Below are 16,293 nucleotides of genomic sequence, written 5' to 3'. Positions count from 1 at the left end.
CATCACTCAGCATCAGTTCATAGAAGCCTAGCCATGTTTGAATGCTCTATCCATCATTTCTTATAAATACTGATTCGTTAATTGCATCTCCCGTGGAGAAGGGCAAGCCAATATATTATAAAATATTTTCAAGTGTGTATATTTTTTATTTATTTAACTGATCCTCCTCCCTCACACCACATTACCATCACTTAGTGATTCTTCCTATTACCCATTCTTTCCCATAGAAATCTCCTTTTTAACAAGGATATTCATTATTATGTAAATTATTGTCCATGTCTGAAAATTTTTGCTTCATTCCACCCCTTTGGTCCATTACATCTCATGCTTCAGTTTAAATTTTCTAAAGTCATTATTGATTAGAAATTTGATGTCTTTCATTGTTCTTTTCTTTTTCAATAATTCTGGTTCTGCTTGCTTTCTTCTATGTCAGTTCCCAGAAGTCTTCCCAAGTTTCTCCAAATCACTCACATTATTTCTTATGATGCAATGATATTACATTGAATTCTTAAACCATATTTTGTTCAGCCCTTAATCAAAAATTGGGCATCCAGGGGGCAGCTGTGTAGCTCAATGGATTGAGAGCCAGGCCTAGAGACAGAGGTCCTAGGTTCAAATTTGACCTCAGAGACACTTCCCACCTCTGTGACTCTGGGCAAGTCACTTAACCCCCATTGCCTAGCCCTTACCACTCTTCTGCCTTGGAACCAATATACAGTATTGATTTCAAGAAGGATAGTAAGGGTTTAAAAAAAAAATGGGCATCCATTTTCCTTTTGGTGATTTGCTATTTCAAAAAGTGTCACAATAAATATTCTTGTAATCTATAATATGGGAATTTCCCTTTCCAATCTCCTTAAGTATGTGTCTAGTAATATCACAGGGTCAAAGGATATTACAGTTTAGTCATACTTTTTTAGATCATGACAAGCCAGTTGACCCTCTCTTTGCTTAGTTTCCTCATTTGTACGATGAAGGTTAGGATTAGATAATCTCTGTGGTCCAAACTTAAAATTCTGAAATTCTTTAAATTGAAATCAACCATTCCATCAAAAAATTGAAAAAGGAATTGCTTTGATTCTAAGTCAACTACTGATGTTTCTTGTTTTAAGAGTGAGAAGCTAATTCAAAGTTGGTATTAATAGTAATACCCCCAAACCTACTAAGTAGCCTGTTGTGATTTGTATTAATGGAAATTCATAGTGACCTCCAGTGAAGTTTCCAAATACAACTTTACCCTTTTTAAAGTCTGTAGCTACATGTGCCATTTCTAACAGCTCACGCTGCAAGTCAGCTTAAGCTTTTTGAACTCATATCAGCTCTTTAAAATCAGCAGTGTCTTTCAGTAAATTTACCTAGTCTAGTAAATCCTACTGACCCTAAATTAGTGCACCTTACAAAACTCTCAAACTGACAGGGAGTAGCTTAGTGAGATTAAAAGTGTGATTCAATAGCAACAAAATATTTTTGCCTGTTCACTAATTCATTGACTTGTATTCTTGTTGAATGTATTCTCACTGGTCATAATTTCTTTTGCATTACAGGGTTTTAATTTTGGGGGCTTCAGGTGGAATTGGCACCTTTGCAACACAGGTAAATAAAAAGCATTATTATTACCTTGTAATTTATTTAAATATGTAAATACATTTTATAGGCATCCTGCAGAGCTCAGAGAAGAGGGGGTATATATTATCTGTTCTTACCAGTATGATATTTCAAGGAGAAAAGCAACAATGAGGAATATTTTAACATTTCCAGGTTCTTTTCTTCACTCAAATATTAAGGTATCTATTAAAGTATACACAGTGAAAGTGCTAAGTAGCTCCAGATTGGGGGGGGGGGGACTATTAAATTATTGAGAAAGGAAAAAAAGGGACAAAAAATTTATTGAATTGTTTTGCCATTTGGTGTAAATTATTCCCAATAATTTAATGTTTGACAGATAGGTAATTAATGTAAGTCAGTGCTTAGAGAACAATTTACTTTTTTCTTAAGTTTCAGATTTATTTTAATATTAGGGAAATGATGGTCACTAATGAGCTTTTCATCCTAAAACACATTCTTAACACATTTGTATCTAATTTGGGATTTGCTTTTGAAAGAAATTTGCCATTATATTCAAGCTGCTTTTATCTTCAACCCATGAATAAAATGCATTTTAGATGACTTCACCCTTAAAATTGTTTTTTTTCACAGTGATCTTTATTGCTTGGAGAAAGTAAGGTATAGGGCAAAGTTGAGGAAGATGGGAGTTCTCATGGAGTTTCAGACTGTTTTTGTAACTGAGCTATGAGAGAGTAAAGAGATTTCTGGTGAAGTTTGTGAACAGGAAAGGCTAACATCTGATGATGTTTAGTTATTATGAGATTTAATCACTTGACTATATCCTCCCCTAGTTATTGGTGATAGAAGATAAACTTCTACATAATTTCCCATCCATCTTCAAGGATTCCCTAAAATTGATCTACAGACTTCTTTGTGGAACCCAGATAAAGAACCTCTGCTCTATGTTCATGGAAGGTGGCAAACTTTGCCAGCATACCTTAAAGGGGGCAGTGGAAATTATGCTGGATTTGGAGTAAGAGGATTTGTATTCAGATCCTCTCTATATAACCTCTAAGGGGTCTTCTAGGTCTAAACCTTTGATCTTCTGATTCTTTCTGTTTCTTTAAAACACAAATCATTTTTCTTATTAACTAAACTTTTAGAAAAGTCTTCTTACTGTGAAAGCCTTGAGCTCAGTTCTAAAGTGTTATAGAAATTTCAATGGTCTTTGCTTTTATTACTTAAAAATAATTTTTTGGACTGGAAAATGAGGGGATGCCATTCAATTGGGGAGTGACTGAACAAATTGTGGTATCTGTTAGTGATGGAATACTATTGTGACCAAAGGAATAATAAAGTGGAGAAATTCCATGTGAACTGGAACAACCTCCAGGAACTGATGCAGAGTGAGAGGAGCAGAACGAGGAGAACATTGTAACCAGAGATGGATACACTGTGGTACAATTGAATGTAATGGACTTCTCTACTAATAGCAATGCAATGACCCAGGACAATCCAGAGGAACTTATGAGAAATGCTATCCACATCCAGAAAAAGAACCATGGGATCAGAAACACAGAAGAAAAACAACTGCTTGATCACATGGGTTGATGGGGATATAATTGGAGATGTAGACTCTAAATGATCATCCTAGAGCAAATATTAATAATATGGAAGTAGGTCTTGATCAATGCCACATGTAAAACTCAGTGGACTTGCTCATTGGCTACAAGAGCGGGGGTGAGTGGAGGGGAGGGAAAGAACATGAATCAAGTAACCATGGGAAAATATTCCACATTAATTAAACTTTTTTTAGTAAAAAAATAAATAAATAAAAGTAATAAATAAATAAATAATTGGGTGGGAGGGGCCAGGTGGTCCAGGGCTATGATTTCATTAGTTAGTGAAGAAATCTTTTTACCATGGTAGACCAGCAACTGCTCTGCCATTTATAATCAGACAGTGACAACACACTCAGAGATTAATTGATACCCCCAGGTTGGACTTGTGGCTCAGGAAGACGTGAGTGCTAATCCAGCTTCAGAAATTCAGAAATTGGGAGTCTTAGGTTGGAGCCACACACTCAAGTTGAGGCTTTTTATGTCTTATATTAAGGGAGTATATTTGTTTGCATTCTTTTGAATCAGACCTGTGATTTCACTGGGATAGAGAACTCCTGAGGAGAGCATCCCTTCTGTCAGTGGGGTCTGCATCTGCTCAGCAATTTATAGAAAGTCTTGTGAGTCACTGACTCGTTAGCTACTTACCCAAGGTCGCACAGTGATTATGGATCAGAGGTATAACTTGAACCCAGGTTTTCCTAACTGAGACCAGCTCTCCATCCACTACTTCTACTCTACACTACCTCTAGTGGGAAATAATATGGAATATTTCCTGCCTGATATTAGTTGGTATTGGTATTATTATTTATAATGTGAGTCAACAAACAGTGCAAAAATGAGATTTGTTTTATAATGTTTTCTTGGTGAACAAAAGTTTATGCATTTTTACTGGCTTCTCTCACAGGTGACTTCCTTTTGTTTTCTTGAGAACTAGGTATTTAATGTTCTCCAGATGACAATCCCTAAGATTTTATTTCTTTTTTAAAATTATTTTTTAGTTACTGAAAGCATGGGGTGCCCACGTGACAGCAGTTTGTTCTGGGGATGCCAGTGCCCTAGTAAAGAAGCTTGGAGCAGATGATATAATTGATTACAGATCTGGAAATGTGGAAGAACAATTGAAATCCTTGAAACTGTATGTATGGGGAGATGGGAAATAAAGCTTCTAAGGACACAGCCTGGGTGGCCTGGACCTTGGAATGGCTTGGTGTCTGCGTTTCCCTTTGATATGATGTTATAGCTTTAGAGAGGTATCAATAAAGATAGCCATTCTGTTTCATTAAAAGTCGGTCCAGGGGCAGCTGGGTTACTCAATGGATAGAGCACCAGGCCTACAGATGGGAGGATCTGGGTTCAGATCTGGCCTCAGACACTTCCTAGATATGTGACCCTGGGAAAGTCACTTAACCTCCCATCACCTACCCTTTACCGCTCTTCTGTCTTGGTTCTTGATTCTAAGACAGAAGGCAAGGATTTTAAAGAAAGTCCATCTCATTGACTATTTTTACGGTTTTAATATAGCCCAGACATCTATGTGGTTTCTAGATAATTGCTGGTGATATTTGACTTGCCCCATGTTTATCAATCATCCTTTCCAAATTCATGGCTAGTTTTCAAGAAGAGGATGCATACGACTGGCTTTTAGTTCTGTCCTCACAAAATCTGTGTGTTTTATGAACCAGTGCCATTTATAAAATACATAATTGGCACCATAAAGGAAGACCTGAGTACTAATCCAGCTTCAGAAATTTGCTGGCCATGTGACTTTGGGTAAGCCACTAAACCTCTGTGTGCCTCAATTTCCTCAACTGTAAAATGGGGGTTATAGTGACTACCACTTAGGATGCTTGTGAAAATCAGATGAGATAAGATGTGTAAATGCTTAGGAAGGTGCCTGGCATGTAATAGGGATTTACTAACTGCATATTCCCTTCTCCCTCCCCTCCAATGTTTTGACATAATAAGGCCACAATAGAAACAAAAGGAGGGTTAATGTTTAAATGGCAACATGGAGAATTGCCAGGGTTCTTTGCTTACCTAAATTCAAGGCTTGTGTGTTTGCTCAATGTTTACCAAGCAAACCCCAGATGTAGAGATAGATATGATCCCTCCCTACTCAGTTGGCCCCACAAGAAGCAATTCTGTGACTGTTCTGGGGTCAGTAGCTTCCTAAGGCAAGACTTAAGCAAAGACAATGAACCGAACAGATCCAGGATTGTAATGTTTGTGTTACCCAGGGATTCAGGATCTCATAGAGTTTTTCTGAGTTTTGCTCTTGGGACAAAGTCACCAAAAATCTCTTTCCATTTAAAATGAGAAAATAAACCAAGGATCTTTTTGTTCTCGGTTTGTCATGTGCCAGATCATGGTTATTATTATGCTTGTTGTTGCTCTTTTTTTTATAGCCTTCTACAGCTCACACATTGTTTCTTCACAGCAGTTCTTTGAGAGATATAGTACAATTGTAATAAATAGTAATAGTAGCTAATGTTTATATAGCTCTTTAAGGCTCACAGAGTGTTTTACATAACTCATCTCATTGGAGTCTCATAACCATCTTGCAGGTACTGTTGTCATTAACTCCATTTTGAAGATGGGGAAACTGAGGCTCAGAAAGGTTGAGTTCCTTGTCCTTGGCCACACGTATTGGTGGTGGAATTTGAAGCCAGGTCTTCCCATTCCAAGGCCAAAACACTGTCTATTATCCCACTCTGCCTTGGAGACTTAGTTGCCACTTGCTTGAGGATGCAGAGCCAACAGAAGTGGGTGGTACAGTACCTATTATTATACTAGGCTGCTTCAAATGGTAGTGGGTAGTAGGCCAGCTTTAGGCCTCCCCTGTCAACACTTCAGAACCAGACCACCCAGGTCTCTGTATTGCTGTTCTGAAGCTTTGCCACCAGTTCCGATGGGTCTTGGAAGTGGGAATTAATGAATATGCATGAATGAAGCATTTATTAAGTGCTTGCTGTGTGCAGAGGCTCTAGGCCTTAGGGATACAAATAAAAAAGGAGACAGTTCTTGTGCTCAAGGAGGGAGACTAACTGGTTTAATCAGGGAAACAACACTCATGGAAAGTTTCAACCATCAGTCAGATGCAGAGTTCCCATGGGCCTTAGCATGCAGTGAAACAGATGTTATACATCTTCTTTAATGTCATTTCACCTGATAAAATGTCAACAAGAAGGACTAATCCGGGCTCGTCACCATCTTAGAGCAGAGAGGAGAGTCTGGTCACTATTGATTGACTTCTTGAAGCCCAGGCTAAGGAGGTCTCTGTTACTCCCATAGCCCAGTTTTCTGGCAGGCCCCACGGATGCTGAGCTTGTCCCCAAGGTTTGTTTGTCAGAGCAAATCATAACCCTTGGTTTGTCCATATAGCTCCTAAATAGTGATGAGATTGAATTGATTGTTCTTGTGGTCACTCTTGTTTGGGACCCTTGAGAAAGCAGCTTTAGACTAAAAACCACTGTGACTCCCCCTAGGCTGTCAGCCCATCTGTTTTGTATTTGATATGAGCCTATAGGCACAAATTATTTTTCAAGAGAATTAAATAACTTCCAGATAATATTTCCTTTTAAGAAATTAGCAAGGGAACAGCTCCTTCCTCAATGTTAGGAACATTAGTCTAACTAAACTGCAATTCACAAAGCTTTATATCCATTAGCCTTTGCCACCTTTTATACTGTTCTCATTCAATGATTCAAGTTGTTATGCAGAAATCAGTAAGAGGTTTCGAGAATTCCACTATCTGACTTCATCATTTGATAAAGCTGGGATGGAAAAATGATTTATGAAAAAGGAGATCTTGTCTTAAGTTGTTCTCTTCTTAACGAGTAAGCATGGCAGTCTACTGTTAAGATATCTTTTGAATTCCTCTGGAGAAGAATATTGAGTTTGAAGTCAGAGAACAGGGCCTTTACTATCTGTGTAGGCTTGTTCAAGTTACTTAACTTCCTTGAGCCTCAATTTCCTCATCTGTAAAATGAAGAGGATGACGATGGCTTTGGAAGTCCCTTGCAACTCTAAACCTGTGTTCTTATAACCCTTACAGCTCTATAGAATAAACCTATGATTTTCCCTTTTGTTCAGAGAAGCAATTAAGGCATTTATATTGGATTACACTCCAGGTGCCTTGAATGGAATCATGCTACCTGACCAATCTTAAGATCAGATATATGAAACCAGAACGATCTCTAAGGAGAGATCATTTAGTTCAACTTTACAGATGAAGAAACTGAGGCATAGAGAGAGGAAGGGCCTTTTCCCTTCTCACAAGTAGAGGATAGCAGAACTGGGATTCAAACTCAGATCTTTCTAGTCCAGACCCAGTGTTCTTTTCCAATGATGAAGTGATGAAGATCTGGTTAGTGGACCATATGTACCTATTGACTTAATTTAGAAACCTTATTCTTGATTGGATGAAACTAAGATAGCATTGTCTAGTGGAAAGAGCACCATCTTTAGAGCAGAGGGCTTGGGTTCAAGTTCTGCCTTTGATATTGACTACCTAAGTGACCTTGGACAAGATCCATGGGTTTTGGGCCTTGATTTCCTCATCTGTAAAAGTCAGGAGACTTTGAGTAATCTCTGAGGCTTCTTCCAGTCCTAAAAATCTGGATCTAAATCAGTTCATAAATCTATGATCTTATGAAACTAAGTCTAGTATCAAAATATAAATCTGGTATCTGTGTCCTTTTCCAGTGTTAATATTGAAAAAAACACAGAGACAGTCTGCAAAGCATGGCAAAAATCCTTGCTCCAGGGATTCATTCTTTTATTTATTTATTTATTTTTTAGTTTTATGATCATATAACATTTAGTGAGACTAAAACACTTTTGTGGATATGAAGTGTCTTGTTTATCATGGAGTTCTTCGACTCACCAATGATGTTTTACATGAAGCTAACCAAAAATACTCAGTGTAAGAAAACTCATGAAATCAAATTTTATAAACATTCTAGGAGGGAAAACAGTGGTCAAAAATTAGGAATTAGGAATATTAGAAAATAACTTGAGTTTCATATAGGTGAATGACAGTACCACTGGTTATTTTCTCCAAAATTTAAGCAGTTCTTAAATGTATCAGAAGTGAAATAACTAAGTTATGAAATGAAAACTTTAAAAAATGAAGAGATCCAGTAGGCCATATTTGACCTGTTCTTGAATGCAGTTTATGTGGAGAAAAAAGCAAGAAGTCCCAACACACACATAAATCTTTCTCACTTAAAGTGAGCTACAGACTTATCTGTTAGTTATCACTTAAATATATATTATATATATATATGACAAAACCCATTATTTTTTTTCTCTTCCTTGGTTCTAGAGATAGTGCTGTATGCTCCATTGTACCTTAACCCCACCGTTCAGAATAAAAATTTACCAGACATTTTTGGTTTTCTCCTTTAGGTTTGACTTTGTCCTAGATAATGTTGGTGGAGGCACTGAAGATTGGGCTCCAAAATATCTCAAGAAATGGTCGGGTGCAACATATGTGACACTGGTCACTCCTTTTCTACTGAATATAGACCAGCTAGGAGTAGCCGATGGCATGGTACAAACTGGATTCACAATGGGATCAAAGTCACTAAAGGTAGAGGGAAAATGCTTTGTAGACGCTTCAAGCATCTGGTGCTCTGTTTGCAACTTCCCCAAACTCAGCCAACTTCTTTGTATCTTCTTTTATCTCCTCCTTCTAGTTACAAGTTCTTTTTTCTCCTTTGTTTTTACCTTAAAATCTTCTGCCCTCTTTCCTGTGCAGAACCTTGTACGTGAGGATGACAGGACTGGGCCACTCTCTGTAGGGCTTGTGCTTTGCCTTGTTTTCTCTGGACTGGGCGGAGGTGCCAAAGCATCCACATTCTCTTGACCAGGCCCCCTGCCAACAGCACAACCTATTCTGAGATAGCTTGTAGAAACAAGATGCTGTCTCTGGCCTCATCTCTCTGGAAGCTTACTGATTCCCAAGAGACTTGAACTCATGACTCTAGTTTTTTCACCATAGCACTTAAGCCAACAAAACCAACTAGTGATAAGCACCACTGACTTAGAAGAAATAGAGACAAGATATGAAAGAAGAGACTTCCCTACCACTCACATGAAGCACAGATGGGTGTTAGAGACTGAAAAATGCAAGAGATTCTTTATTTTCTCTATTTTCCCAGGAACAGTACATACCACCTAGCCCTGCCTAAAGAATATTTGTGTGTATGTGGAAGAAGGATCTCTTTCCCTACCTTTACAAAGCCCAGAGGCCTTAAAGGCGCTTAAATCAAAATATACATTTTCTGTACAGTATCACTTTTGAGAGCCCAGCCTGGCCTCTTGCCATGCCTACCTTCAGAACCTCATGCTGAGAGACAGCCAAACAAATACTGCTTTCTTTGACTTGTTTTTTCCTCTCCCTCATATGAAAGCCAATAGCAGTAATCTCCCTCACAAGGGAAACACTTTTAAGTAGTTTCTTATGTCATCTTGAAAATGCATGCAGTTAAAACTTCATTGCAATGCCTCAGGATTCCCTTAACTCCTTTAGTTTGCTTATGCTGCCTCCCTCTCTCTCTGTCTCTGTCTCTCTCTCACTCTCCCCCTGCAAGAAAACTATGAGAGAAGAAATGGGAAAAGAATCTTTTGAAGGTATTTGAAAAATGTATTAAAGAAGATCTGCCTTTTTTTAGATCAAAATTCACTTTGCCAAGGTAGTATGCATTAAAGAATTACCAAAACCTATGAAAGAATGACATAATACCTCTTCTCTCAGCTGATTTCTAAAAGAGTTTAGAAGAAATCAAACCTCACTTTCTAAGGGCAATCTTAGAGCTATATTTGTTCAGAGAATCTTATATTTGGAAGGGATCTTGGGACTTGTGTCTGGACAGAAATTCCCTTTATAACAGCCGTAGCAAGTGGTCAAGTTAGCCTCTATTCAAGCACCTTTGGTGTTAGGGAACCCACTTTAGAGTAGCTCTTTTTTTGGGAGAAATTTTTTTTTCCTTGAAGCTAAATCTTTTTTCTGCAGCTTTTATCCACTTCTATTTCTACCCTCCAGGAAGAAACAGAATAAGTCTAATCCCATTTGTATGTAACAGCTCTTCAGCTTGAAAATACTTATTGCCACATCACCTCACCAAAGTCATCTTTTTTTAGGCTAAGTATTCCCAGTCCCTTTAACTGTTTCTCATTCCATTACTTTTCTCTCCTTCTGGTTGTATTTGTCTACATGTAATCCATTTGTCTTTGTCCTTTGCAAAGTATACTCAGAACTGAACATTTTGAATGAATTAATAAAGAACAAATGTGAAAAAGAAAAAGCATGTAGTACATACTTTCTCTGTGTCAGCTGTTGGGCTAAGCCCCAGACATATATACCAGCAATTGAGAATAGTCTTTGCCCTCAAAGAGCTTACATTCTAATAGGGACATAATACATATAGGGCAGTGGTAATCAGTAAGTAATGTGCATTAAAGAATTACCAAAACCTATGACAGAATGACATAATACCTCTTCTCTCAGCTGAGAGGGAAGTTCAGAGTGTGATGATTGGAGTAATAAGGCATCTCATTGAGATGTCCTTGCCAGGATGGTCAATATTGACTTGATTACTGTTCTCAGAACTACACTTGGAAAGTGAGAAGAAGAGTACTTATGTGTAGCAGGACATAGGAAGATGTCTAGAGAGTGACATTATGACTTGAGACTGGGCAGATGAAATGTTGTCTAATCAGAAAGTATCTTCAATTCTAAATAGTTCTAGTCTGAAGTTGGTGGAGGCATGGCATGGAAGTGTATATTCCAGTGTATTCCAGATGCAGTCTGACAAGGGCAGATTTCAGCAGAATTGTCATCTGTTTCATTCTGAGCATAGAGTCAAGATGGCAGCTAATGTGATGTCATATTATTGGCTCATTGAGCTTGCAGTCCACTGAAGTCCCCAGATCTTGAATTGTTTCTTAACTTTACCTCCTCAATCTAGTACTATTGAAATGAATTTTTTAACTTAATTATAGGATTCACATTTGTCCCTATTAAATTTCATCTGATATGATCTAATCAGTCATGCTAGCCAGCTGAGATCTTTTCACATCTTGACTCTAGTCATTCACTATATGGGTTGATCTTTCTAGTTTTATGCCATCTGCAGATTTAGTAATTTTGCTATCTGTGTCTTTGCTCAGGTCCTTGATAAAAATGTTAAAAATGATAAAAAACAGGGACAAGAGCAGATCTTTAGGTCCCTTCACTATAGAGGCTTGCTTCCAAGTTGACAGCCACTTGTTAATGACAGTTCATCCATTCAGCCAGTTCTGAATGTGCTTAACCTTACTCTCATCAAGCCCACATTTCATTATCTTGTCTTATCAATCGCATGAAAGATTTTGGCAAATGCTTTGAAATCTAGATTTTCCATCTTTGTGGTATTCTTCTTATCTAATGGTCTTTTCAGAAAGGAAATGAAATTTGCCTGACATGTCCTTGATGAAGCCATTCTGGCTCTTAGTAACCAGTCACTGCTTCCTTTTCTAAATGCCTATGAGTCCATTCCTTAAATAAGAAGTTTTAGAATTTTTTCCAGGAATCCAAGTCAGACTCAGGGGTCTGTCATTTGGAGATCCCACTTTTGCCCATTTCTTGAAAACTAGGGCATCATTTGTTCCAGTCCTGTGTCACCTCTTTTGTTTGCCGTCATGTTTCAGAAAGTATCACAAAGAGCTCAGCAATTGCACACACCAGAGATGGTGGTTCTCTGGGTTATTGTTTATTCAGCTTTGATGATAATTAGAACTAATTGAAGATACCTAAGTACTTTCTTAACCATTTTCTGTTACCTTGCATTTAGCTCCCTCTTAATTGTTTTAATTTTCTCCTTCAAGTATGAAAAATTATTCTACTTGATAGAGAAAATGGAAGCTAAATAAAACTTGAGGAATTCTTCCATCTCTCCATCTGTTATTTTCCCATTCTCTTCAAATAGTGATTTTCCTCTTATCCCTAGCATGGTTTAAGGGGGGAAAAGTCCTTTTTTAAAAATCATTTTTAGCTTTTAGTGACAGTACAAGACTGTGCTATTAATTTACTTTCCTCTTTAATTAATACACCTTGCTTCCATCTTCTTTCTATGTCATTGTAAAAACTAGTTTGGATTGTATTCCTAGAGTAACTACATCTGTCTATTTAAAAGCTGCTCAGAAATAGTTTGTAAGTACATCATTAGAATTTTATTCTTGAGAGCTTTCTGATCACCTTGGGTTGTCCCATGTAAAATTTTAAGCCATAAAATCCTTTTTCTTCTGAATTCTTTAAAATGTATTGCCTCTAAACCCAGATGTGTATTATAAATACTATTTATATTAATAGTATCTTTACCTATTTCTTTATCATGAATTCTAAGAGCAACTAGTTAGTTTCTCCCATGAGTCCCATCATTTTCCATTTCACCAGTCCATGAAATAAGGTCCAAAACCAGCCATTTCTTGAACAGTTTCTCCCCTTTTGATAAAGTTAAATTGTAATTGTTAACAATGAAGAATTTATTAGCTGCTGTACTTTTGGCAAAGAGAGCTCCAGCATATATGCTGACATGTTGAAATCTCATTATTTGACATTTCTGGACTGGGTTTGTAATTTGTTTCCTGAATTACTTCTTTAATAACTCCTTTTTATAGCTGATTTATAGATGAGAATTTCTGCTATATTGCCTTCATCTTTGTTATTGTTATTGTTCCATCAGTTCAAACAATACCATTCCTTTTAATTCCAGCTCACATCCTCAGCCATGGCCTATTCAATATGCTTCCCTGCCCTTCAATTCCTTATGTGAATATATTTTCTTAATCAACAATACCACCCCATTTGCCTATTTATTACCATTTTGTAACAATATTTGGGTCATTAACTTCAGCCCCTACCTCCTTATAGTGACATCCCAAGTAAACCTTGGTTATTGTCTATAATTTTATAAGCACGCAGAATGAGTGCATCCTCTCTCCCTCTCCTAATTCTGATCTTAGTTCTGAAAAGTTGATGGTCTGATGGTACACAACTGTGCTTTGCACATAGTAGACAATAAATGTTAATATTGATTTGAAGAAGGCCTTTATAACTATTTAGGTATCCATAGAAATTTTGTAACCTGTTATTGATTAACATGGGTAGCAGAAGCCATTGTTCCTGCTCAGGAAACACATTCCTGAGGATATTAATTGTAGGGTTGAGGTTTTTGTGATGAAAATTCCTACATCCCAAGAATGATGATAAGCCTCTGCTTTCCATAAGAATAAGATATAAAATATATATCATACACATCACATGTGACATATAATATATACTATTCTTATCTCAGAAATATCTTAAATGTAGATTCAATGCAGATGAAAGCATGTGATTTTTCAGTTGTTTATTTGGGTTTATGTTTTAGGCTTTGGGTTTTATAAGATTATTCCCTTTCAAAAATTAACTATATGGAAATATATCTTGCATGTTAATACATGTATAATACAGATCAAATCACCTGCTAGCACTGGGAGGGGGAAGAAAAGGGAGGGAGGGAGATAAGTTCAATCATATAACTTAGGAAAACTTGTGTGGAAATTTATTACATGTAATTGGTAAAAAAATTAAAATATAGATTTAAGGCTAATGCCCTATTGAGCCATGGCTATAACTCACTTGCAATCTCTTAAATACATGAAAACATTATATATATATATATATATATATATATATATATATATATATATATATATATATATATATATATATATATAAACAAATATATATATAATTGATCAGTCAGAAGCATTGACCAAGTGCCTACTGTCAGCTACTGGGGATATGAGGACAGAAAATGAAGTGGCATTTGAACTGAACTGAATTAAATGAGAGATTCTAAGAGATACAAGCGAGGTGGGGTTTGGGAGGGGGAATGGCAATGGCAACACAGAGACAAGGGATAGAATGTCATGCGTGAGGAATACTAACACTAGATAGATGCATGTTGGCTGACTGCTAGTTTTTCTGAACCATAGAGTGTGTGAAGAATATAATACATCTGGAAAGGTATACCAAAACCAGGTTGCAAAGGATGTTAAATGCCAAATAGAAGAGCTTATATTTGGTCCCAGAGGTGATAGACAGCCACAAGAGTATATTAACAGGAGAGCAACAAGATTAGACCTACTATTTAGTAATATTACTTTGCTAAAATTCTGACAGATGGAGAAGAGAGGATGTATTAGATGCAGAAATATCAATTAGGAGGCTCTTTCCCTAATCCAGGTGAGGACTGTAAAGAGTCAGACGTAAGATGGTGGCCAAGTGAGTGAAGAGGAGATGATAGATAGGAGGGATTTGAAAATATGATTGACAAGACTTAACAACTGTTCAGATTGGTAGAATTCTGAGCCTGGAGTCAGAATGACCTGAATTTAAATGTAGCCTCAGAATATTACTACCTGAATGACCTCAGGTAAGTTACTTAACCTTTGTGTTATTTTCTTCATTGGAAAAAGTAGGATAATAACATCTACCTCCCAGGGTTGTTGTGAGGATAAAATGTGATATTTGTAAAGTGCTTAGCACATAGTAGGTGCTGTCTGGTATCAGTGGTGTTGATGATGGTAAAATGAAATTAGTGAAAGTGAAGCATCCAGGATGACAAAGAGATTACAAACCTGAATAACTAGAAGAATGATAGTATACTCTCAGTAGAAATAGGGAAGTTGGAACGAAGGATGGCTTTAGAGGAAAGATAATGAGTTCTGTTTTGGATGTGTTGGTTTTGAGGTGCCTCCACTAGATCCTTTGGGAAATAACATTTCCCAGTTCACAGTATCCAGTTAAACATTAGGTAGTGATGTAAGACTAAAACTCTAAAAAAGACGAGGGCTAGATATTAGCTCTGGGACTCCTTTCTAAGGAGATATTTAAACTCACGAGAACTAATAAATTCACGAAGCAAGAGTTCATAGAGAGAGAAAGAAGAAGGTTCAAAATAGATCCTTGGGCTAAACCCACATTTGAGTGATTAGGTATATGATAATCTAGCCAAGGAAACTGAGAAGGAGCAATAGAACAAGAAGGAAGGATTTCTGTATCTCCTAGTATATATCAGACACTTTACTAACTAAGTGCTTTACAGTTATTGTCTCATTTGAACCCCACAACAACCCTGGGAGGTAGGTATTGTTATTATCACCCTCATTTTACAGTTGAGGAAACTGAGGAGACAAAGGTTAAATGACTTTCCCAGAACCACACAGTTATTAAGTGTTTGAGGCTCAGATCTTTCTGATTTGAATTTGGATCTTCTTGATACCAGGTCTAGAACAGGTAAAAGGAGAACCAAAGGAGTGCACTGTCATAAAAATAAGGAGAAAATATATAGGACAAAATAGTGTTCAACAGGGACAAAGCTACAAAAATCAAGAAGCTAAAACTGAGAAAAGTCAATGGAATTTGGCAATTAAGAGATTATTGATAACCACTGATAATGTATGTCATTATGAGAATAAATTTCATGTATCCACTCTTTATCTTGAACTGAAGATGTAGTAAAGGATCATTATGATTAAATATCAGTGTGAATGGGCTGTTGGTTTTGTAAACTCAAGGCTTATTAATACTTAGCAAATATTTTCCAATTTTCTCCTCAAGATGCATTTTCAGTCCTTCTGTAATCTTTTCCTGGATTTGACCTTTTGTTTTGTTTTTCTTAGCATCTTTGTCAAGGAATCCATTATCGATGGGCTTTTTTCATGGCCAGTGGTGTCTATTTGGATGATATTGCAGAACTGGTAGAAGCAGGAAAGGTATGTGAGAGACCTCCTCCCCACTGCCCTCTCCTATCTGGGTTGCTCATGTGCTTCTTGTTGCTGTACCTAATTATTTGTGTTGGAAATATGAAAACTTCCTAGGACCAAATGGATACCATCAGGAGCTATAGTTTGTGTAATTAACTTCTCTGCTTTCCTTCCACTACTACCACTCTCTCCAAAAAGAAACAAAGAAAGTGCTTAAATTTGGTAGTCTTTCTGGAGCCAGAGTAGAATCAGAATCTGAAATGAAATGAACCTTAAAGATTATCTAATTCAACTCTCTTTTACAAATGAGGAAACAGGGCTGGAGAAG

General features: G+C 37.0%; 1 protein-coding gene across 5 annotated transcripts in view; it reads left to right on the top strand.

The window, feature by feature from the left end:
* Positions 1-16,293, top strand: part of RTN4IP1 (reticulon 4 interacting protein 1) — a 60,334-nt gene that overhangs the window by 28,391 nt on the left and 15,650 nt on the right. For 4 of the 5 annotated variants that reach the window (XM_016431223.2, XM_001378447.4, XM_056818633.1 and 1 more), the window contains exons 5-8: positions 1,545-1,593; positions 4,166-4,302; positions 8,577-8,760; positions 15,882-15,974. In XM_016431223.2, coding sequence (XP_016286709.2) covers positions 1,545-1,593; positions 4,166-4,302; positions 8,577-8,760; positions 15,882-15,974 — 463 coding nt within the window. Of the gene's footprint in view, positions 1-1,544; positions 1,594-4,165; positions 4,303-8,576; positions 10,478-15,881; positions 15,975-16,293 lie in introns of those variants that run through there. The other variant, XM_056818632.1, reaches the window with a different exon arrangement.

The sequence above is a fragment of the Monodelphis domestica genome, chromosome 2, assembly GCF_027887165.1.
Source record: "Monodelphis domestica isolate mMonDom1 chromosome 2, mMonDom1.pri, whole genome shotgun sequence".
Classification (NCBI taxonomy): Eukaryota; Metazoa; Chordata; class Mammalia; order Didelphimorphia; family Didelphidae; genus Monodelphis; species Monodelphis domestica.
The sequence above is the reverse complement of the archived record's forward strand: the minus strand, read 5'-3'. Positions and strand labels throughout refer to the sequence as shown.